At 43.7% G+C, this 24561-nt stretch overlaps 1 protein-coding gene across 5 annotated transcripts in view; it reads left to right on the forward strand.

The window, feature by feature from the left end:
• The first annotated feature begins 3274 nt into the window (after positions 1–3274).
• The window catches only part of ptpn12 (protein tyrosine phosphatase non-receptor type 12), a 37015-nt gene continuing 15728 nt past the window's right edge, over positions 3275–24561 (forward strand). For 4 of the 5 annotated variants that reach the window (XM_068731331.1, XM_068731329.1, XM_068731332.1 and 1 more), the window contains exons 1-11: positions 3275–3860; positions 15091–15199; positions 15948–16024; positions 17085–17180; positions 17633–17671; positions 18073–18144; positions 18341–18400; positions 20324–20466; positions 21584–21650; positions 21771–21848; positions 22332–22430. In XM_068731331.1, the coding sequence (XP_068587432.1) occupies positions 3759–3860; positions 15091–15199; positions 15948–16024; positions 17085–17180; positions 17633–17671; positions 18073–18144; positions 18341–18400; positions 20324–20466; positions 21584–21650; positions 21771–21848; positions 22332–22430 (942 nt within the window). In that variant the 5' untranslated portion in view covers positions 3275–3758. The remainder of the gene's footprint in view (positions 3861–15090; positions 15200–15947; positions 16025–17084; positions 17181–17632; positions 17672–18072; positions 18145–18340; positions 18401–20323; positions 20467–21583; positions 21651–21770; positions 21849–22331; positions 22431–24561) is intronic. The other variant, XM_068731330.1, reaches the window with a different exon arrangement.

A 24561-nucleotide genomic window follows, 5' to 3' on the forward strand; every position in this document is an offset into this window, starting at 1 on the left:
AAGGCAGAACATAAGGGAGAGAGGAAGGAGGGAGTTTATTGTTTAGCAGTGGTTAAGAAGTCAAAGAACACACGTCACAAAGAAGAAAGATAGTGTGTGTGTGTGTGTGTGTGTGTGTGTGTGTGTGTGTGTGTGTGTAGGGATCCTCCCTCCCTCGGGGTTGTGTATGGGCTTGTTACAGCGACATTCCTCCACTCAGCTGCTTCTGAGCAGCACATTCCAGAAAGAGAGAGATAGAAAGAGAAAATAGAGGGAGTAAAAGGGGAGAGAAAAGGAAGAAGAGAAGAGGAGGGGGAGATAAAAGGGGGGAGTAAGAACAAAGGGGGAGTTGGGGGGGGGGGGGGGGGGGGGCAAAAAGGATAGACGGGGGCGAGTGGTTAAGGAAGAAAACAGGGATATTAATAAAATATGTAATTGATCCCTGTTGTGACCCCTCTTCTCCACAGAGAGGTCAAAGGTCAGGGTCAGATACAGTACAGAGAACTCAGAAGCAGTGCTGAGAACAGGAAGTGACAGAGAGAAGGGAGTGGATCTCAGGAGGCCACAAGGTCTTTTCTTAAAATATTATTCCCCATATAACCATAACACACACACACACACACACACATACACACACACACTAAGTAGAGTACTCGGTGTGTGTTCATCTCTTCAGTCTGCTTGACCTGTTTCCACTGGACTGTGGAAGAAAAGAAACAAACCTCACCCCAAACACGGACACGCACAATGATTCAGTCACATGGTTGCGCTCCTCTGTACAGACACTGTATGGACACAAATGTGACATTAAGACAGAGCTCACCTCACTGCAATCAGTTAGTTACAGAGTTTATTGGCACAAAAATATGAAATAACTTAAGTGATCAAGTGAAAACATTATGTCCAAATAGCGTTCGTTAAACAATTCTGTCTGCACATGAATATTATTACTAAATAACATTTTCAGGCAAATAATCAAAGACGGTATTGTCTGTGTCTATAAATATGAATTAGAGATCACGTTTATACAGGAAGTAGAAAGGCCAAACATTCCCTACTTTCAGCTTCTCGTTCGTTGTTTATGTGATAGCCAACTGAATATCTTTACGTTTTGGACTGTTGGCTGCACAAAAGACACAAATATGTCACCTTGGGCTTGTTGACAGACTGCATGTTGTGTGTGCTCTCCTTCTTGTTAATGTTCACGTTGTACAATTCTTGGCTGGGATGAAGGCCATGTTATCAGACAGGAAAATCAACTGTGTTGCTCATGTCTGGTAAACGAAGAGAGGACAGAAACACAGAAAGAAAACATGGGGTATTTACCGAGGATAACAAGCAAATACGTTTAAAGACAAGAGCAACAAGAAGCAGTTTGTGTGTGAAAGCTTGTTGGCTCAGTGACAGCGTCCCCTTCTCCTCCTTTTCCCTCTTCCTCAGACTGAATAGACGGGTTTGTTTGTTGTCACTGGTAGAACTAAAGGAAAACAATGTCACTTGATTCCCCTTCTGAGTGTGCTTATCGAAAGAGAGTTAATCATGCATAAGTGTCTATTGAGTTTCCGTCCCTCAGAAGCTCTATCCAGAATACCAATTTACCATTTGTTTTTGTTTTCTTCTCTCCATCTCTGTTTTTCTCATCAGTTTGTCAATTAAATTAAAGACCTGGATGCTCAAAATCAGCATACGTTAATATAGTTGAGAAACACCAATCACTTTAGTGTAAAACAACATATTTACGTATGTGACAGAGTGACCACCGGTGGGGATGTTTCATGATGAATTTGTTTGTTTCTATTTCTGTCTGTATCTTAATCCAGATTATATATTTTACTAATCTGTTGGCTGTTAGCTGCTTCTTTACTCTGGCCTTCACAAATCTATCTATCTATCTTTCTATCTATCTATCTATCTATCTATCTATCTATCTATCTATCTATCTATCTATCTATCTATCTATCCATCCATCCATCCATCCATCCATCCATCCATCCATCCATCTATTTGCGTTAGTGCTCGAGAATGAATCAATAACAGCGTTATGGCTGAATGACCGGATTATTAAACTGTAGAAAGAAGCTTACTGTAACCTGTACTCTCCTGTATCTCCTGACAGAACAAACGTGTATGTTTGTGTAATATTTGGAGATAGTGGAGCAGGTCAGTGGCTTAAATGTGTTATTGTATACATGTGACTCCCACCACCACTAAAACGATTTGAAGGAATTAGACAGAGCGCCACCTGGACCTCTTACGTAACAGAAATGCGTTCACATTAAGGCATCAATGATTTACAGTAATTGAAAAGGATTATTCTCAGTGACAACTAAGCACAGAACACTTTACTGCTTGTTTCGTTATTTAGGTTAACTGATATCGCTACTTAAGTAAGCAACTGTTTTAGACAAACAACAGTAAGGTTAGATGTAAGAGTATGAAGTTAGTCAGGATTACTTTTGGACCAGAGGTTGATGGGAAAATTAAAATCATAACACTGCAGGTTTGAAACAATCAGATATAACTCCAAAAGGTAACTAGAGTAGTTACTATACATATGGAAACATATATATGTATATATAAACAATGTATGCAGTCTTATCATAGGATAACTTATGGCTGGAAAATTAACACGATGGACATCTGTTCCAAAAACAAAATCCAATGTTTTATTGGAATGACAAGAAAATAAAAACATGTTGCAAAAGTGACAAAACTTTTATATTTGAGTAGTATAGAAAGGTGGAAAATTATCTTTGGTCTATCTGGCAGTTAATTACATATTAAAACACACACACACACACACACACACACACACACACACACACACACACACACACACACACACACAAACCATTGGAAGTATATATATATATATATATATATATATATATATATATATATATATATATATATATATATATATATATATATATATATATACAGTATATACTCCAACCAATAAAAGACTTTTAGGAAAAAAACTGTACATATTCATATAATTATATATTTCTTATTATCTAGTTGTTGGTTTTTTTTTTACAATAATTTGGTTCTTTTTTTTATTCACAAAAATGTGGTTCATTATACCAATGCCGACGACAAACCGCGTCAAAACGACAGACACACAGTTTATCCAATCAAACGTGGCGCTTTGGCAGAGCTACATCTACGTTAGCCAATGGAATTCCACTGTTTGCTGCCAGCTGTCCAATCACAGACAGCTATGGACTGGAAGGGGAGGGTCGCGTTCCCTCTCGGCTTTGCCCAGTCCGGATGTTCCCCAGTAGCGAATAACTAGCAGCAGTGTGTGTGAATGTGGCAACCGAGGTAGACAGGGAGGGGTAGATAGACTGACCAGACCAGGAGGTTTTTTTTGTCTTTTTTCGTTTCTTTTTCTGTTCTCACAGAGTGTGCACTCTTTATGTGACACCGCGGCAGTACACTTGTCTGAGGACGTGAACGCACGGCCGCCGCGGCTTTTCTCTGGGACGAATCGTTACCGTTGTGGAAAACAGCCCAGAAGAAAGAAGGAAAGGGAGAAACAACATGGGGCGATAATAAAAAAAAAAAAAGGTGTTGTGTTATGAACCGACGATGAGTCTCTGGGAAGATCCGTGAAGCTTATTTATTTTTATTTATTCCCCCCTTTTCCCTTGTTGTTTTATTTTTTCTTCTCCTGCCTTGCTACTTTGGGAGGCTGATATATATATATATATATAATTATTTTTTTTACAAAAAAAGGAAAAAGGCAACGGGATACGCTACAAGAGGACTGAAGGATGGACCAAGCCGGCATCCTGAGAAAGTTTATCCAGGGGGTGAAGGCCATGAGCGAGGGGGACGAGGAGAGGGGAGAGGACAACTTCGGCAGCGACTTCATGGTGGGTCAACATTTACACGAGCTTACCTATAGCCTCCTATTACCTTACACCCACCTCCACCAGACCTCTCTCCCATCGTAACCTCCACCCTTTTCCTCAAACACCCCCCCCCCCCCCAAACCCCACACCCCCCGTCTCCTGGTCTCCTGTGTCCTCCAGGAGGTGAGGCAGGAGCGGCCACACTGCCTTCTTCCTCTTCCCTTCCCGTTTCCAGGCTTTACATGGCGGCCTAGCATTGTCTCCCAAAACCACAGAAACACTACAGGCTCCTTTTTTATTTAAAAATGAAGAGACAATAGCAAAACAAGACACGTTCACGTCGCTTCTCAAGCCCCCTGGGCTTTTTTATGCTAGGGATAGCTTAGCTTATAGGTAAATGCTGTGCTAAAGTGCACTTATTATGGCTCACTGTCTCATAACCATGCCTGATTGTTAGGATACAGTGCAGTGATTCATTGTCCTCTGTCACACTCAATGAGCAGTGACTGTCCACTGAGCTTCGTTCTATGTATTATCTCCTGTGGTCTACCTGTAGTATGCATCATTTTTGATTTAGCTTATTGCTAGACATCTCTATGAAATATTTATAGAACGACTGCAGTTGCTTACTTAGTAAGAGATTTCCGGAAGATGACAAATCTAACCTAAAGACAGCTGAATCGATAGCTTTATTTACTAAATATAGTATTTCCCAGCTCTCAGGCTCAATACTCTGTTTATTTCACCCTCATTGATATAAAAAGGGTTCACAACATTTGAGACATGATCAGATTGAACTGCACCACAATCTAGTCTCCAAAATGACCATGAAGTTGATTCAAGTCTAACATCATAGCGGTCATGAGGGTTGGATTGAGAGCAGGGGTGTTAGACTGGCCATGTTGATAAACTGGCCACTGAGTGTATATTCCTCGAGGGATAAAATCCTTATCTGTCTCTCTTTTCTCTTGTTGTCCCTTCATAGTTGTGGTCTGCAACATGCATCCTGTTTGTGATTATGATTCAACGTTGATATATGGATATAATTCATAGTATAGCAAATTCTATAGTACTGTATTTTGTTACTTTCTAACATGTGTGAAGAGGTGATAACATATTTTGTTTGCCTCATGATGACCATTGACCTGCAGTCATACCCACAATGCATCGCTGGATGATGTTGTTTCGCGCAACTCCAGGACACTGAATGGGACTCGTCCCGGGCTTGTGAAATTGCTGAAATAGCCACAACCGGCATGGCACTCCTGTAACACAATTTGCATCACTAATGCAGTCATATTAGGTGGTAATGGTGTTGATTGGGATACGTTAGGGAACGATGTGCTAGCTGGAGGATACGTGCACAACTTCATTTGTGAGTTTAAATTAATGTAACTGAGCAAAGCCTCTAAGGATTCAGAAAGAAACAGTTGAAGTAGTTGTAGCTGCAGATTGTCGGTTTTGATTTCCTTTCTGATTCACATCGTTGTTTTGTTTTTTTCCTGATGCTGAAGTTTGATTGTTTGTGAAAGAGGCGAAACACGCGCGCACGCACGCACGCACGCACGCACGCACGCACGCACGCACACACACACACACACACACACACACACACGTCTCCTTACTTCCCTGCTTCATCCAAGCTGCTTGCTGGAGCTTGCAACATTCTTTCTTGGCCCATTTCATAACATTTTGTCCTGGCTTTAAACCTGGAGCTTTATCAACTCCCGGGCACACTTTGAATAAAAGCTACACAATTTGTCAGGCTTCTTATGCTGAAAATAGGACCGTAACAAATTCGGAAAATAAGGAAAACGCTTTTTTGTATGTGTCCAGTTGTGTGCTGACGACTGTGGGGATGAGCCTGTGTCATAAAACAGGGAGGTAGCGTATGTTGCGCTTCAACCGTAGACTACGAGTGGCGTTGGTGCTGTGCGAGAGGCATTGAGGAAGCGCTTTATGGATGAACTTCTACGCTACAGACGGAATAATCTTATAGTAGCTCTGAATTTCCCAAAGTGACATTGAGAGTACATTTTATTGGCTGCGGGTTCCTCTTAATCTTACATTCTTCATGTAGAGTTGACTGGGGTAAACGTAGGTTCTTCTTTAAGCACCTCTCATTCATAACTTTACACACATCCACGCCTTGTCAAACCGCCTGCTACACACAGTCCTGTGCTGTTTTACATTGGGAGGAACCGTAGGAGAGGGGATTTTATAGCTTGTGGGTGGGACACTTTGGAGTTTCTTTATCAACGTTCCCAACAAAACGTCCCGTCAGCCCGGGTTGCTACTGAAAATCACAGCCTTTTTAAAATCAGAAATCCCCCTTTTTTCAAACTTGCCGGACGCCGCCGACTGCTGGCCATGCCTCGATTCTTCATGCTTTTGGTATGAAACACAATAATTCCCTTCTACAGTGAAAAACACATTCCCTGTTTAGCCTTTCGGCTATCACACATCCCTCCAGACAGTAACTATAAAACTGCTCACGTAAATGTCATCTTTGAGGCCGCGTAAAAGCTTCAATTTGAACTATTTCTGAAACACAATTATTTACAGCAATCCAATTATTTTTGTGCATGGAAGCTTTAGGTTCATGGTGTTCGTGTAAATGGGGCTTCAAGCTAAATTTGCTTTCAGATGGCAACATCTGCTGGTAAATTAAGAGTTTCATCTGTATTATGTAGACAAGAAAACGTGTTACAATGGAGCACAGGTGGGCTGCGTGTCACTGTACCGAGCACAGTTGAGACTCGTCAGCCGACGTGTGAAGTTAGTGCTTCAGCTGGTTGCTGCTGGGTCTGTCGTACCAATTTCTAGCCTTGCGTGAAGCTCGACAATGCCACAAGCGCATGGGGTGTGCTCCTTTGTACACACTGAGTCACCAGAACACCCACTCTGACTGCCTATTGTTGTTTTAAATATAGAATGTTTTATTGGCATAATCACAATGTGCTGGAAAGGCAACAAGTCGGATATTATATGCTTTGTTCGATACTCCTGCAGCTGTTTGCAACACTTGAATTAGTCTGGCACCCAAATGTGTCTTTTATTAATTTATTGTATTACCATAGAACACGCTATATCGTAATATAGATATTGTTATTGAGATATGAAATGACCTATATCGTGACAGAAGATTTTGGCCATATCGCCCTGCCCTGTTTCCGAGCTATGTGTCTATTATTTCTTCCTTGACCATCCTCATTTTTAGTATTGTTGTTTTAGGGTTTAACTAAACAGCTTTGCAGCATGTTAGTGGATCCAAAAGGCAGTAAAAAGATTTAAGCTTCAACAATGACGTCACACAGCATGTCATCACTAAAAGGTATCATCATTGGAACCAATCTGGTCCGACTATGATCGCTTCATTTAAAGGGATACAAATGGGATGAAAGGCAAAACTTGTCGAGTCTCAGAGTCTGTCTCATGACGCAGGTTCTGTAAAATACGGGGCATCTCTGCAGTTGCTGGTTTCACAAAACCAAACAATGACAATCTTAGTTGTTTCACAAGGGTGGTTATCAACCGGCTCCGTCAACCCACGACTTTCCAAACCAGCTATTAGTGCGCTTATGTAAGGGAGCCCGAGACAAATACCCAGCTACAGAGGCAACGATATGGGCAAATCCAGATTCAACATTTGGGTTTCCACAAGTGTATCCTCTTCTGTCAAAATATAACAGAACATGTAACAGTTTTTATTTTGAAGTACAGGTAAGATTGCTTGAGGTAAACTGCGACTGGCCTGAATACAAGACAACCTTTTAATATCGGCTACGTTACTAGCTAGCGTCCAACTAACAGCACATTTAAGAGCACACGGTGATCTATAAAGAGTAATGCATTTGTGTTTAGGTGATGGTTGTACATATAGTGCATCGAGTGAGGAGTTTAGCTCGAGACCAGGTTGATTGAACACACAGCTGTTGATAGACATGCAAGCTTGCAGGGGTTGATCCTGTGACCTCAGTGTTATGGGAAACCCTCTGTAACTACTAGGCCACCACGCAGCCTCGAAAGAAACATGCTATTACAGAAGACTTTAAAAAAAAATGCCTCAGTGTTCGTTGTACAAGTGGCACCCACCCTCAGGTAAACACAATTAGCTCTGTCAGCTCTTTCGCCCATTCCTCGTACATGGCACCTTTTTTTTTTTTTTTTAACTTATGCAAAATCAAACTTGTTGTCAAACACGGAGCTGAGAACAAATTTCTCCGAACACATTGCAATGTTGGCGTCTGTTCATGCGTCCCCATGTGGCACATGAGCAGACGTCTGCATATGAACAGATGCCTGGGTATTTTGCGACCCAATTATGAGATGGAAGGAGACACTTTGCGTGTCTTTTATAGAGGTGTTAAGAATCATTTCACAGGTCCAGTAAAATGTAGCTACAAAATGGTTCAAGTTGGAAATGAGAGCTAAAAAAAAGAAAAAAAGAGCACGATGTAAATAAACCACTCTAACACCTCTGTCATGGATGATATTGTTTCTAAATACACGGGCATAAACGGGTACCTGCTTTTGGGCACACTGGGCTCAACATTGTAGTCTAGAAGTGTGTGTGTGTGGGGGTGTGTGTGGGTGTGGGTGTGGGTGTGGGTGTGGGTGGGTGGGTGGGTGGGTGGGTGTGTGGGGGGGGGTACCTCACCGTTGCAACCAGATTACTCCCGAGCTGCACATCAAAGAAAGCGAAAAAGTGCAAACACGCACGCTTCTCTAAACGCGCGTCCTGTTGGGCAGACATAAAACACTCAGAGGGGAGGCAAGAAAATTAGATGTGACGATGCCTAACATGCTTTTGTGTGTGTGTGTTCTTGTGGGTGTGTGTGTGTAGTAGCTGTTTCCACAGTCACCAGGGGGCTTCCCCTCATCCTCTGAGTTTTGTGTCTGCATTTTAAGTGGCTGCACACATATCTGAGCCTGCAGCACATGATCTGGAAGCCTTTATGCCCATGTATTACACACACACACACACACACACACACACACACACACACACACACACACACACACACACACACACACACACACACACACACACACACACACACGCATGGTCACTGGTCATGGATGCAAGGCCCCCATTTGTGTGTATCAGCATGGAAGGCAACTGCCAGTTTGTATATTGTGTTTTCCAGAGTAGAGTGGACTTGTGTTTAGAGATTAACTCAGCTAAGCCCGCCTCATGTTACTGTAACAGGACTTCCCAATTTCCTCTGGTGTCACAAGCCTCCTTTTTTCTCACCCCCCCTCCCCTTCCTCCCACGGCTTAACCCAGAAACCAGCCTTTTGCCCCTGAGCCGGGTGTTTCTCAGAAGAAAGCAAAATATTTCCGCTCTGGTGTGTGTGTGCGTGCGTGCGTGCGTGTGTGTGTGTCATGAAAGCTAGCTGAGCCACCAACAGCGATGAAGAAGTTTATTGATCTAGATATGGAGACCACACACTCAAAATACTCTGCAGTAATACCCCATGTGTGTTTGGTGAAAGGAAATGGCTACATGGAGAGTCATCTTTGACACACACAAAGGGTGTACACACACATATATATATATATATATATATATATATCTATATTTGACCCCCCCATGTATGGACTGTGAATATCAGAGCAGGGAAGTGATTCAAAACATGCACACAAACACTAAACACACAATGAGCTCCTGTCCCAGGTGACTGGGATTACATGCGCTTTTGTCCACATCTGCTTCCTGCGGCAGGCCGAGCTCCAGAGCGGGAAACTACCACCAGGCAAATACCCAAAAAATGTACACTGTGTTTGCTTTGGTATGGCCGCGGAGTCAACAATGTTAACTGAAAATCCAACACATCAAACTTTTACGAGTCGTGGGTTTCTCTCCACTCTCGGTGCGTTCAGTAATATGTTCCCCGTGGATGATATTAAATGTGTTTTGTTTTAAGTTGCAGTGAGCGTTAGAGAGCGTTTATTGTTTCTGAGCTCATTTCTCAGAGACAGACATGATGGTGAAGAGGGAGGGGAGGTCACGCTGTGAAAATAATGACATTCTGATCTTCACAGGCAAAGTCACATGGTGGTCAGCTGCAGAATAGCACTACTGGGGGTTCAGTGTCTCACTCGAGGACACGTGTGGTTTTATGACTATGAATGTGTTTTTGTCTCTTCTTCCATTACGTCATATTTCTTAAGACCCTTTTTCACTCCTTACCAGTTCTCCTCCACTTTTTTGGGGGTGTTGTGGAAACGTAAACAAAAACAGGTGGAAGAAATACATTTACACACCCGAACAGATATTCTGACACAAAACCAAAAGATGAAAGTTTTTCCACATCTCTCAGTTCATCTTAAACCACTATATCCTCCTCCTGCGTTCATGTTCTCTGTCCACTTTGTTTTGTCCTCCGACGTTGTAAAAGCCACAACATCCCTGACTCATTATTCAAAGGAAGCCGAAGTTTTTCTGTGTCCGTCTTTCTAACATGCAGCGTACTATCTGTGTACTGAGCACTGTCTACTATACATGCCGAGCAGAGATTTGAGGTCCCAAAGGAAGTGGGTACCCAGAGGTGACGTTGATTTTAAACGGCTGGTTAAACCGGTTGCTTTCGTTTGAGGCCAGCTATTTCCAGCAGTCAGTGTGACCCTCTATCTCCGAATACACACACACACACACACACACACACACACACACACACACACACACACACACACACACACACACACACACACACACACACACACACACACACACACACACACACACCCCTGTAGTCACATCTCTGCCTGAGTGATTTGTATAACAGTCAAACATTCGGATGGTTTAGGAACTGAAAATAAAAGAGTGACAGATACAGATAAAGGGAAGCCTGATGGCTAATTAAAGGAAAGCACATTCTGCTGTGTGCACGCTTGCCTTCATGCCCACTCATGCTATCAGTGCTCCACTGACCTACATTGGCCAGTAGCCATGAAGTGGAAATGACTGCACAATGCGTGCGTGTGTATACATCTTGGCAACTGATGCTGGTCATCGGACATTATCTTTGTCAGGACCTTTTAGCTAACGAGGAGGACACACACACACACACACACACACACACACACACACACACACACAGTCCATGACCCCTGACTCTTGCTAAAGGTCAGGGTTGTGTTTCATGTTATTTCCTTAGTGATCAAGCTTGATTATTATCTGTTTAACTGTTAAACTAACAGTGGCACCTGACATGGTGACCGGAACTGCTGGATTACTTCTTGGCCCGGAGAAGGAACTTCTTAGAGTGTCTGCCGGTTTCCAGTCTTTATGCTATGCTAAGCTAAGCTAACTGGCCATTTGCTCCCCCCAAATATTTAGCATTCAGTATCAAACTTGTCATCTAACTCTTAGCAAGAAGGATAATATTCCTTTTTATGCTGCTGTTTATATCATAACCCCCTCCTGTCACAACTACACGTTTGTTTTTGGGCACTCAGTCACTTTATTTCTGTACATTTCATACAGACCCCTTTAGTCTCTGTGATGTGGCAGTGCATCCTTTCCCTGCATGCTTGCTGCGCGGGAGATTGATTTTTCTGAGTGCTTTGCAAGAGGTGGTGTGTGTGTGTGTGTGTGTGTGTGTGTGTGTGTGTGTGGGTGTGTGGGTGTGTGGGTGTGTGGGTGTGCTGGCGGGCGGGCGGGCGGGCATGTGTCAAAACAGGCCGTGAGTAATGCACCCTGGGGTTCACTCTCTCCCTGTGGAACATTCAGAGAATGCATGGAAGGTGACCGTCAGCACGGCCTCTCTCTGGTGCTCGACACCTTCACTTCCTGGCCACACACACTTTTGCCCATCGCTTCTGCAGGGAGAGCATATTTTCTGCCGATCAGTGCTTACGGCTGAGTTCAAAAAAGTGTGTGTGTGTGAATAATTCAGTGTGCCAGGGAAGTACAGCGATGCTGACTTATTCAGCCAGGAGACAGAAAGTAGGTTAGACCCACTAACCTCTCTCACTCACTCACTCACTCACTCACTCACTCACTCACTCACCCACCTCTCCGGTGCTCCTTCCATCTCTCTTGACATTTTTTTTTTTTTTTTTAAATCTTCGTTTTCTTCTTTAGTTTTTTTTCCCTAATCTTCTTTTTCCGTCGTCTCTCCATCTGTCTCGCTCTGTGTCCAGTAACCGGCCCGGCATCCTCGGAGCCATTTCAGGCCAAGTCATGACTCAGTCACACCCTGAAGGGGGTCTGTGAAGTAGGCACTGGGCTTTTTTGGGGGGCAACGTCGTGTGTGATCTCTTTGTGTCACTCCATTTGCGTTGTTCCTCGAGCACAAATGGAGGCGCCAAACCAGTCGAGCTTTTAACAATTCTAGTTTTCAAGCAACCTGCTGCTCTCTATATCTGTTGGTAATTTGACAGCTATAGTAAATAAGTAAGTGGCATACTCCCCATAAACATATTACAAAGGCCTCTTCCACAATCAGTCAAATAAGGTACATAGAAGCAAAACATGTATTGTTTGATTCTGATGTCAGCCGTTAAACAGACAGTATGCCGATACACCTGTTCTGTTGCTAATCCTCTCCAATTTGACAACATGATTATACGAGTGGTGAGCTGACGTAGTCTCATCACGTATAGATCAAAACAGCAATTCAGGGCCGAAACAAATCAAAGGGGAAATAAAATACATGTGCGCATGTTTGCCTCCACATAATGTGTTTTGTGGGTTGGGAGAATCACGAATCCCTGTTCCCTGCTTTCTCTTGTGTGTGTGTGTGTGTGTGTGTGTGTGTGTGTGTGTGTGTGTCTGTGTCTTTTCCCAGGCTCTGGCCCAGCACAGAAGCAGACCTCTGTTAGAAATGTTATTCACATGGGGCCAGAGGAGCTCTAATGCTATTACCACACAGACACAAATGAACTCATGCACAGCTGTGTTGCCGCCCACAGTCTTGGTGTGTACCTCTCTTCCTCCCCCATCTCCTTTCCTCTCCCTCAGCTCGTCGTTGTCGTGGTGGTTTAGAAAGACGAGTGATGCGAAATGAAAGCCAAAAAACTCATTATGTCTTTAGGGTGCCTCTGTGCCGCGAGTCTAAGCTCTGTGTGTGTGTGTGTGTGTGTGTGTGTGTGTGTGTGTGTGTGTGTGTGTGTGTGTGTGTGTGTGTGTGTGTGTGTGTGTGTGTGTGTGTGTGTGTGTGTGTGTGTGTGTGTGTGTGTGTGTGTGTGCGTGCGTGCGTGCGTGCGTGCGTGCGTGCGTGTGTTCAGTGAGTACATCAGTCAGTTTATGAAAGCACTGAAGCCCAGTGTCAATATTAACAGGAATTACACTTTTTAAAAACCTTTTTAAATTACCCTGGTATCAGTGCATCCCTATTCTCAACTATGCAATGCTGTCGTTGATGTTGTAGTTATCATTTTCATCACAGCCTCCATGTTTTTTGCAGTAGTTGCTGTCTGTGTGTCTTTGCATTTCAGTCTGTGTGCGTGTTGTTGCGTATTTCTCCGCAATAGCTATGAAGTTACAACAAAAATGAAAAGAGGAACGGGGACAGGAAGACGAGTCTTGAGGTTTGAGAGTTCTCAGGAAGTGTGTGTGTGTGTGTGTGTGTGTGTGTGTGTGTGTGTGTGTGTGTGTGTGTGTGTGTGTGTGCGTGCGTGCGTGCGTGCGTGCGTGCGTGCGTGCGTGCGTGCGTGCGTGCGCGCGTGCAACACGAGGAAACCCTGCAGTCGGTGCCAGAGAGAAGAGGTGGGACAGTTCTTTCACACGAGGCTTCGAACGCCCACACTGACTTTTTGAGAGAGAGAGAATTGTCCCAGAAAGAGAGATGGAAGCGATTGAAGCAACTGAGAGAATAAAAAAAAATTAATTTGACAGAGATGTCGTGTGAACGCTATCAGAGTCGAGCAGCAGGAGTTTTTTAAATTCTTTTGAAGTGTCTTGAAAGTGACGCTGTGACACTCGAGGCCACAGCGAAGGCGTGAATGAGTGATCAAATTCACTGGAAGCTTCAGAAAGTCCCCTAAATTTGTAGTCGAGCTGTAGCCCAGTTGATTTGATCGGGACCAAAATGTCGTCCCGCATCTACAGGACCCGCATGGGGAATCAAATCCTGTTGTTGAACCTCAACGGAGACCGATATCCTCCTTTTCAGGTGGTCTCGGTTCAGTCGTTTGGGTTCGATTGGCAGCTTTCACACCCGCCCGAATGAACCGAACCAACGGACCCCAGTTTGTTTTTACTGTGCCGAGCAGGTCCGGTGTGACAGCACCCTTAATGTCTGATCCCAAAATGTTTTTAGTGTGTGCTCAGCGGCCGAAGCCTCTTTCCTCTCATAAAGGATGCTTGTGGAGTTGGTTTTTTTTTTTGTTTCCTGGTATATTGTTGGTAGTAAAATCTGCTTTCCTGCTTTATGTAGTTTTGTGTTTATAGTGAGTATTCTGGTAATTCAGTTGAGGTACCACAAAGGGACTAGCAGAGAGAAAGTGGCCTTGAAAGGTCCTTTCATGCCTGGTCCAACTAATCAAATATCTGACAAATCACCTCATCGCATTGATGCTACAGATCCTGTAAATCAAAGCCTGCCATGAAACTGTTCCTTTGCATTGTCGCTTACATGCACGTCTTTGTATTTGTATGCGTGCATTTATCATTTGGCCTTTCTGTTTTTATTATAATGGTGTAAAGCACCTTGAACCACTTCTGTGTGAAAAAAGATTTGAGCTAAAACGTGAACTTGCAATGGTCTAAGACACCTGCTTTCAGACTCTCCTCCCATTTAACTGAATGTGTCTTCATCAATGTCAGCTCCTATTAGATTTGGCTGCACTTATCTTAATGCGCTATCATTCAAAGAGGAGAAGGAATGTGTGTGGGGGGTAGTATATCACTGTAATATGTATGTGTTTTTACTAAATAAAGCGTAATTAAAACTCAAATTATTATTATAACGCCGCAGATTTAAGCTACATGTCCAACACTTTAATCGCTGCTCTCTGAATCTCTGTCGTGAAGCTTTCTTTGTATCTTTAGCACTGCGATACTCTGATAAAGACCGACTTCTGTCCGACTCGTATCACAGGTTGACCCTGCCCTGCTGTCATTTATCTGTGTGCTGTCGAACAAAAGCACTCCCATCACGAGTGGAACCCGTGTTGCTCCATTCATACTTCTGAACAAATTCCGTATTAATCTGTGCCGGTGGGAGAGAGGAGGAAAAGAAAGATAAGTTCTAATTCTCTACTAAATCTATTCCCTCTTGTTGTGCTTGTTTATTCCAGCGGTTACGACGGTTATCAACTAAATATCGGACGGAGAAGATCTACCCCACCAACGTAGGAGAGAAGGAGGAGAATGTCAAGAAGAACAGATATAAAGATATATTGCCATGTAAGTACAAATGCATGCTGCTATTTAGTCTGTTCATGTGGTCTCTAGAACTCACAAGCTGTTTTTTTTTTTTTTTTTTTTTTTTTTTTTGTAAGTCCCAACCATGAAAACAACTCAACAGAACCGTGTGGGTGAACAACGTCACATCACATGCGTAGTAGCATCATGTCTGGCTGTATCAGCCGGTGTGGTCTGGTGTCTCGTTTCACTTCTACTTTCTAGTACTATCTTATTTATCTTGTGTCACCAAAAGATCCTCCGACAACAGACCTTTGACAAGATGTACAAATTTAGACTTGGACCGCAACGACTTAGCCTAACCTTCACTTTGATTTATACTTAGTAATATGTTACTTTTATGCAATGCCGCACAACATAATCTGCATGAAAGCATGTGTCCTGCATGATAATAGGGGGGGGGGATGACCCAACATCTGTCCTCCTTTTTTTTTTTTTTTTTTGATATATCTTTATCTTCTTTTTCTCCTCCGTCATTCCATCCATTCATCCGTTCATTAAGGCTTTTAGTGAATGAGCTGCTGGTAAGGCAGAAAGGAAGAACAGCTTCATCGTAACAGATGTGTCCACACGCACACGCGCACACACACACACACACACACACACACACACACACACACACACACACACACACAGGCATGAGGATGTTGCTGTGTGTGTCCATTAACCTCTTTATTTGATTCAAATGCATCAAAGTAAATATTTCTTTTTGTTGTTTTTTCCTCCCCAGTTGATCACACCAGGGTGAAGCTGACGTTAAAAACGACCAATCAGGACACAGATTACGTAAATGCTAACTTCATCAAGGTAAAAAACAAAACAAAGCTGCTGAAATTCCTTTGCTTTGTTGTTTGGCACTTTGATTACAGAGCTGGAGATATTCTCGTGGTATAAAGTGTAGGGCTGCAACAACGAATCGATAAAATCGATTATTAAAAGCGTTGGCAACAAATTTCATTTTCGATTCGTTGTGTCGCGCGATTATTACGCCACTCAATAAGTCGCGGAGATGTTTGAGTATAAAAAAAAAAAGTTGAGTTGAGCGCAGAGCGGAGGTAGAGGAAAGACCGTCGGAGAAACCCGTAACGTTGTTCTGAAACACGGCGGAGGCAGAGAAATCAGTACGACCTAAGTCATCCAAGGTGTGGGAGCATTTCACACTAAATAAATCGAAAAGGTGTGTTAATTGCAAGATATGCAAAAGCGACATGGCACGACACGGGAGCACCACGGTGATGATTCAGCACCTACAACGTAAACATGTTGGAGTCCTTGAGGAGGAGGAAGGGAGTTCAATAGCAGGTTAGTCGCTACAGAATCCTACTGTTGTTCCGTTTTGAAGTGAGGAACGTAACGTCCCTCCAGTAGCTCTCCTGGTGCTGCTGTTTACTCGTTATCCAGCTTGACAAGCATGACAAGTTAGCGTTAGCTCGTTAATAACAGTAGTAAAGCAGGGGTGGTATAGTTTGCAAGACTAAAGACACGTTTTTATTCACTCGCCTTTTCCCTGCCGATTCATCGATTAATCGAAAAAATAATCGACAGATTAATCGATCATTAAAATAATCGTTAGTTGCAGCCCTAATAAAGTGCTATATATAAATCACAGGAACATCCAGTGTGAGGATAAAGTACCTTTTACCAAATGTATATTTTCAAAAAAGGTTCATCAAGGTAAAAAAAAAAAAAGCTGCAAAAAAATTCCTTTGCTTTGTTGTTTGACGCTTTGATTGCAGCACTGAGGAAATGCCATATAAAGTGCGTCATGAATTACAGGAACATCCAGTGTGGAGATAAAGTGCCTTCACAGAATATGACATTTGTGATCTTACTTTTTCTCCCTCTTTCTCCCTATCCCTCCCTTCAGGGTATGGACGGCCCAGAGGCCTACATTGCAACTCAGGGCCCGCTGCAGAACACTGTCATCGACTTCTGGAGGATGAACTGGGAGTACAACGTGGCTGTGAGTGTGGCTCGTTGGATGGTCGGATGTCTCTGAATAGCAACAGAAAGCTGTTACTTACTGCAAACGTGGGCGTGATGATTAAAGCAATATAAATAAGTATTTAATATGCTTGTCGGGGCAGATGGGGAGTGCTTATAGCTTGAACCAGATGGGCAGAAAGGGGAGGGGCCTGTGATTAAGTTTTAACTACCACAGCCCCTCTGAAAGGTGCGAGGTTGCAGCTGCGATAATTACTCCTGTAGGATCGGCGAGACTGATGCGAGATAAAGATGCAAGAGTGAAACGTACGCTCCAAAAAGATCTGAAGCTGCTACTGTAGCAGTGTACAATTCCATTCAGCGTTTCATAAGAACATAAGAATAAATATTTTGTGAAATGTAAGATTTATTGATTTGTGAGTGGCTGGCTGTAAATATTGACTGTAATCCTTCCTGTTTGTGTCTCCGCAGGTCATCGTGATGGCTTGTCGAGAGTTTGAGATGGGAAGGGTAAGGCCGTGATATTTAATCCCTTTCGGTGTACGTTTGCGGCAGTGCATGCATGAATGTGTATGTTCATGCGTCTGTACACACATCTGTGTTTTATCATCTCTACCAATGTCACGGTATGTCTTCCACCCCATCGGTCTGTTTGTCTTACCACGGAAAATAGAATTGTCATCGCCTTGATTAATGGCCTCTATACTTGTCTGTGTTGCACATGTATGTATATAAAGTATAGTATCTATGTATTTAGTCCTTCTGTAAAAGCCACCGTCTCACATGTAATAATTGTTTATTGTGTGTGTGTGTGCGCGCGCGCCCGCGCACACACACACACAGGAAGCTGTGATGTGTGTCTGGTATTTCGTTTCTCAGCCAAAGCTAACTCCTGTTTCTTCTCCGGTTAGAAAAAGTGTGAGCGGTATTTCCCGCTGCACGGAGAGGAGTCCATGAGTTTTGGCCCTTTCAGAATCTCCTGTGTGAGTAGACAAAGCTCTAATATCGTGTGTGTGTGTGTGTGTGTGTGTGTGTGTGTGTGTGTGTGTGTGTGTGTGCGCGTGCGTGTGTGCGCGTGCGTGTGTAGAGGGGGGGGGGGTCTGTTGTTCTGGACTGCCGCATTTCTCACATTTTGTTCTAATGACCGCTTCAGTCAAGGATTGTGTGAATGTTTTCTAGGAATCAGAGCAGACCAGAACAGACTACTTTCTCCGGACTCTGACGGTGGAGAATGAGAATGTAAGTTCTCTGACTTATTGCTCAGTCTGTTCTTCAGATAAAATGTACTTGATAAAAGCATTTTTATAAAAAACAGTCCTCACTGTCAAACATCTAAATTGCAATATTAAAAGTGTTTATGTATCTCACATGATGCAGAAATACATTTGGGCAACGACATTTTTGCAGAAAACAGAACTACACTGCTCAAAAAAATTAACACTTTGAAAACACATCAGATCTCAATGTGAAAAAAAATTATGTTGGATATCTATACTGATATGGACAGTTTAATGTCTTAGGAATGAAAGGGTGCCACATCTTTTGATCGAAATAAAAGTTTCAGCCTACAGAGGGCTTCACTTTATAGACACCCCGAAAATCAAAGTGAAAAAATGATGTGGCAGACTAGTCCATTTTGCCAAAATTCAATTTCTGCAACTCAAAATGCTTCTCAATATCTTGTGTGGCCCCCACGTGCTTGCATGCATGCTTGACAACGTCGCGGCATGCTCCTAATGAGATGACGGATGGTGTCTTGTGGGATGTCCTCCCAGATCTGTCTAAGGGCATCAGTGAGCTCCTGTAAAGTCTGAGGAGCAACCAGGCGGCGTCTGATGGACCAAAACATAATGTCCCAGAGGTGTTCTATCGGGTTTAGGTCAGGAGATCGTGAGAGCCATTCAATTGTATCAGTTCCTTCATCCTCCAAGTACTGCCTGCATACTCTTGCCACATGAGGCCGGACATTGTCGTGCATCAGGAGGAACCCGGGACCTACTGCACCAGCGTAGGGTCTGACCATGGGTTCAAGGATTTCATCCCGATACCTAATGGCAGTCAGACTGCCGTTCTCTAGCCTGTAGAGGTCTGTGCGTCCCTCCATGGATATGCCTCCCCAGACCATCACTGACCCACCACCAAACCGGTCATGCTGAACGATGTTGCAGGCAGCATAGCGTTCTCCTTGGCTTCTCCAGACCCTTTCACGTCTATCACAGGTGCTCAGGGTGAACCTGCTCTCATCTGTGAAAAGCACAGGGTGCCAGTGGTGGACACACCAATTCTGGTGTTCTATAGCAAATGCCAATCAAGCTCCACGGTGCTGGGCAGTGAGCACAGGGCACACTACAGGACGTCACGGCCTGAGGCCACCCTCATGAAGTCTGTTTCTGATTGTTTGGGCAGAGACATTCACACCAGTGGCCTGCTGGAGGTCATTCTGTAGGGCTCGGGCAGTGCTCAACCTGTTCCTCCTTGAACAAAGCAGCAGATATCGGTCCTGCTGATGGGTTGAGGACCTTCTACGGCCCTGTCCAGCTCTCCTAGAGTAACTGCCTGTCTCCTGGAATCTCCTCCATGTTCTGGAGATTGTGCTGGGAGACACGTCACATCTCCTTGCAACGGCACGCATGGATGTGCCATCCTGGAGGAGTTGGACAATCTGTGCAACTTCTGTAGGGTTAAGAAATCGCCTCATGCTCCCAGTAGTGATAATGACTCTAGCTAAAGCCAACACTAGTGGAAAACCAGTCAAACAGATCAAGAGGGAGAAACTTGAATTGGCCTCCACATGCAAAACCATTCCTGTTTTGGGGGTCGTCTCATTGTTGCCCCTCTAGTGCGCCTGTTGTTAATTCCATCAACACCAATGCAGCTGAAACTGATTAACAACCCCCTCTGCTACTTACCTGACCACATCATTATCAGAGAAGTGCAATTGAATTCATGCCATACCCTGATAAAAGATTGTTCCTTAAATTTTTTTGAGCAGTGTATGTTAATATCATCGCTGCACATCTCCACTAACAGCTAATAAATGCTAATATTAAAATATCGCCCACATATTCACTTTCTCCTCTTGGCCCTGTGATTCAATTCGCTGACCTTCCATCAACCCTCTTTAAACCTTTTCAAAACATTTGTGCGTGTGTCTCCCTGCAGGAAACTCGGAGGATAACGCAGTTCCATTACATGAACTGGCCCGACCACGACGTCCCCTCGTCCTTTGACTCCATACTGGATATGATCGCACTAATGAGAGAATACCAAGAGAACGATGATGTCCCTATATGTGTGCACTGCAGGTAGGTTCAGTACAGTACGTACTCTGCAGAGACGCCAACGCAAAATCCACACATGTACGCACATACTGTAACTAAGGCAACGTTTAAAAGACACGGATGAGAAGTGTTGTGTATGTATTATGGATAAAATGATGCCTCACACTGGCATCGCTGGTTCTAGTTTAAGACTCTTGAATCACACTTGTTCTTGCATGTGCTGTTGAATTGAATGATTCATGAGATTGACGGTGTTTTTATTGTGAGGAGGCAGTAAGAATGCGCAACAGGTGGCCGGCATTGGTCGGTGTGTTTTTGAAATCGATGTTGCAGCAGGGGCTAAACCCAACATGCAACAACTACACATCTACTCCCGGCAAAAGCTAGATTTTGTATTGAACATTTCATTGTTTTGACTTACTTGCTTAGGATCTAATACCAGCTGTAGTTATTAGATAAGGTTGCTGGAGGCCTTCTAAGCAATGCTATACGCATGATAAAGCGGCCTCAAAGGATGACTGCACCGTTTCCACCAATAAACAACTTGATGGCGAAGTCGTCAACAGGAATGAAACTCACTGATTCACGAGGCTATAGATATTGTGTGTGTGTGTGTGTGTGTGTGTGTGTGTGTGTGTGTGTGTGTGTGTGTGTGTGTGTGTGTGTGTGTGTGTGTGTGTGTGTGTGTGTGTGTGTGTGTGTGTGTGTGTGAGAGAGAGAGAAATGAGCTCTAATGAGCGGCCGGAGGACATTTCCTGGTTCCTCTGTTACACAGCAGGACTTAAAGCTGCGTCCGTACGGATGTGTGGGGTTGATGTGTTTGTGTGTGTGGAGAAACTGTGCTCGTTAGAGTAGCAGAGGCTCTCTGACAGCATGAGATAAAGTTTTATGGTGTAATGCGTCAGGCGTGATGCCACATGACATTTGGCTCCTGTCTCCATCCTGTCTAGGAGAGGTGTTGTTGCATACAAAACGTTCATACATGTGGTGGAGAACAGAGTTGAATCCAGAGTTGATGTTTGCGATGAGGAAGGAAGCTGGAGTGTGTGTGTGTGTGTGTGTGTGTGTGTGTGTGTGTGTGTGTCTTTACTTCCACGTGCTCTTCCTCTGTTGAATCTACTCTGTATGACTGACTGCACAGTGCCGGCTGTGGGAGGACGGGTGCTATCTGTGCTATCGACTACACGTGGAACCTCCTCAAAGCTGGGGTATGTAAACACGCACAAGCACACGCACACACACACACAGACTCCTACGCATACCTAAAACATACATTTTTATGTTCAAGTGAGAATTACTCTGTGTTATGTTTTGTGTGCTTGTTAAAGAAAATACCAGAAGATTTTAATGTTTTCCGGTTGATCCAAGAGATGAGAACGCAACGACACTCCGCCGTACAGACCAAGGTTTGTTCTAGTCGCCACAGTTTTGATAACGGGTGTATTTCTGTGTGAGTGTGTTTCTTGTGGAGTTCGCTGCAGTGGACCGACGACCCAGCCTCCTTTGTAGCTTTTTATACCTATTTCATGATCTCCCCTCCCTCACACATGTCCCGACATTGAGCAGCAAACTGAGCCCTGTTAGGTACATGATAGAAATGCCTTGATAGAGACTGCTGGAAGCCGGTGACTCTAATGTAATTTCTGAAGAAGCAATACACTTACTGCCTTACGGGGAGAGTAATGAGATTCAATCAGTGTGCATTAGGGAAGGCCGTTCTATTGTTTTCACACAGGTTGTATTCCACAGCCTTGAAAATGGATGTTTTTGAGCATAGACATGATAATGTTTTTGCTTTTTTTTTTATTCGTTTATTCGTTTTTTCCTCGTTCATCTCTCCTCCATTTATCTCATTACGTCTTTGCCTTTCTTTGTCTTTGCCTCTCCAGGAACAGTACGAGTTAGTTCACAGAGCCATTGCCCAGCTCTTTGAGAAACAACTGCAGCTACTGGAGAGTCCCACCAACACGAAGATACAAGAGGGCATGGTATGACATGCACACAACACGCATATTGTGCATGCTGTCTGGTGTTAAAGAAAGACAGGATGTTGCTGAGTAACACACTTGGAGTGGAGAAAGAAAAGAAGAAAAAAAACTCACAAATAATTAGTCACAGGGGAGGGAGAGGGTAGGAGGAGGAGAGGGAAGAGAGGCCTTCAGAAAAGTTTGCTCTGTACACAGACTGAAAAAGAAGAGTTGCAGAGTTTGTGCCAAAATGAGAGATCTCTCTTCTGCAGGGTGCTCTCAGAGGACCGCATACAGTCAGACCTGTTTTTAAAAGAGCTAGACAAAAGCTTAGCTATGTCTCACACACACACACACACACACACACACACACACACACACACACACACACACACACACACACACACACACACACAGTATATGAAGCATCCTTAGTTGTCCCCGTTCCTCCTCCAACCAAACCAAAAAAGAAGCAGCCCCGGTGTTAACTGCAGTGCTGTAAGGATTGTATCACAATCTGGTGTTGGAATATTGCATGTGACAGACAGACGGAAAATAACTGAATCATTAGTTGATCACTGAGCCACGGCTCACATCCATCATCCCACATCATCATGGAGCAGAGTTTGAAATTCATGAGGCTGCTAGCTAGTGGAGCTCCAGAAATGCTACACTTTTAGCTATTTAGAAGAAAGTAGCATAACACACTGAAGTTATTTCACACCAAGCGTTGCAAGAAGTAATGTTATGATTAACTAATGCATATTTTATTGCTGTCGAATTTGGGGGATTCCCTGCTACTTAGTAACAAAAGAAGTGTCCCTTTCCTGGAAAGGTTCCAAACCCACTGCTACTGGAACATATAGTTAAAGTAGTAGAGCTGCTGCTCCCCAACTCTGTCATGTAGATATGAGAAGACAAAAGCCAGAGGTCAGAAGCATCAATGAGACAGTGTGCTGAGACCGACCAAACTAATGGCGGAGGCCGCGGAGGGGCGATGACGGAGTGCATTGGCAGCGACCCAGGGGTCGACTTCCTGCTCAGGAAGCCCCAATGACATCACCCCTCTCCCATGATGCACTCCGAGTCTGAGAATAGACGCACATCCGTTTGGGAAAGGGAGATCTTTGCAGAAGACATTCTCAGGGACACACGCAGCCGTGTTTACGTTAGGAAAGACTCGCACACACTTTCTAAACTCTTAATTAAAATCTAAAGCGAGGAGAGTCCACTGAACTTTACTGTACTGCATTTTTACTACTCGTTTTAAAGGTTTGTGCTATTAATCATTTAAGAGTAGGTGTGCGTTTATGGAGGAAGATGACAACTCCGGTGCAAGTTTGTTTCTTCTCTTTATAACCTTGTCATTATCTCACAAAGTTGCAAGTCCAACGGCGCGCACTCGCACTCCACACAAAACATTATTAGTGTGCTGTACTGACTCAGTCCGTACACACATTGACTCGCGTCCAGTCAGCCATTGTTAGTGACTGAAACACCCACACAGGTGCTCTCAATGGCAGTACGAACAATAAGCCTACACATGGACACATCCCACACACGCGTTTCTCTGCTCGCACGCAGGCGCCGTTGTTTTTGCAGGAAGTAGCCTACTCCTACCGGATTGAGTCTTCGTAACACATGAAGCTAAATGAGATGTAATCACATCCTCTGTCTTTTCCTTCAAGTTAGTTCCTCAGGAGATGTAGGCGCTCGTACAGACGTCTCATTATCAGAGTTTAGAGAGAGTCAAATTAATGAGAGGAGAGGGGAGGAGGAGGAGGACGACTGCTTCAGTGAAGCAATGTTCTGCCTCTGCTCCAGAAACATGTAAGAAAGAGAGTTAGTAGGAAGCAGTTAGAGAAAGAGTTGCTGTACATTTCAACAATATAAAAAGGAAATTTGCTTTTTAAAAATTTTGCAAAACTAATATATGAAGTCATACAGATTACAACAAGGTAAAATTTGTGTTATATATTTCCATACACTGACTGCAGCTCAGATGTGTTCATTTCCGACTCAAAGCTCGATGGAGGTGTTTACAAAGCGGAGCCGACTCAGAAGTTTCTTAAAATGACAGCATTTTCATAAAAACTTTGGAAGTAAAATGTACTAATGTGGCCCGAACAACAACGTACAAGGGAGGCAGAAA

This window comes from Cebidichthys violaceus, unplaced genomic scaffold (genome assembly GCF_023349555.1).
Source record: "Cebidichthys violaceus isolate CVI_PGR_0920_01 unplaced genomic scaffold, fCebVio1.0.p SCAF_51, whole genome shotgun sequence".
Classification (NCBI taxonomy): domain Eukaryota; kingdom Metazoa; phylum Chordata; class Actinopteri; order Perciformes; family Stichaeidae; genus Cebidichthys; species Cebidichthys violaceus.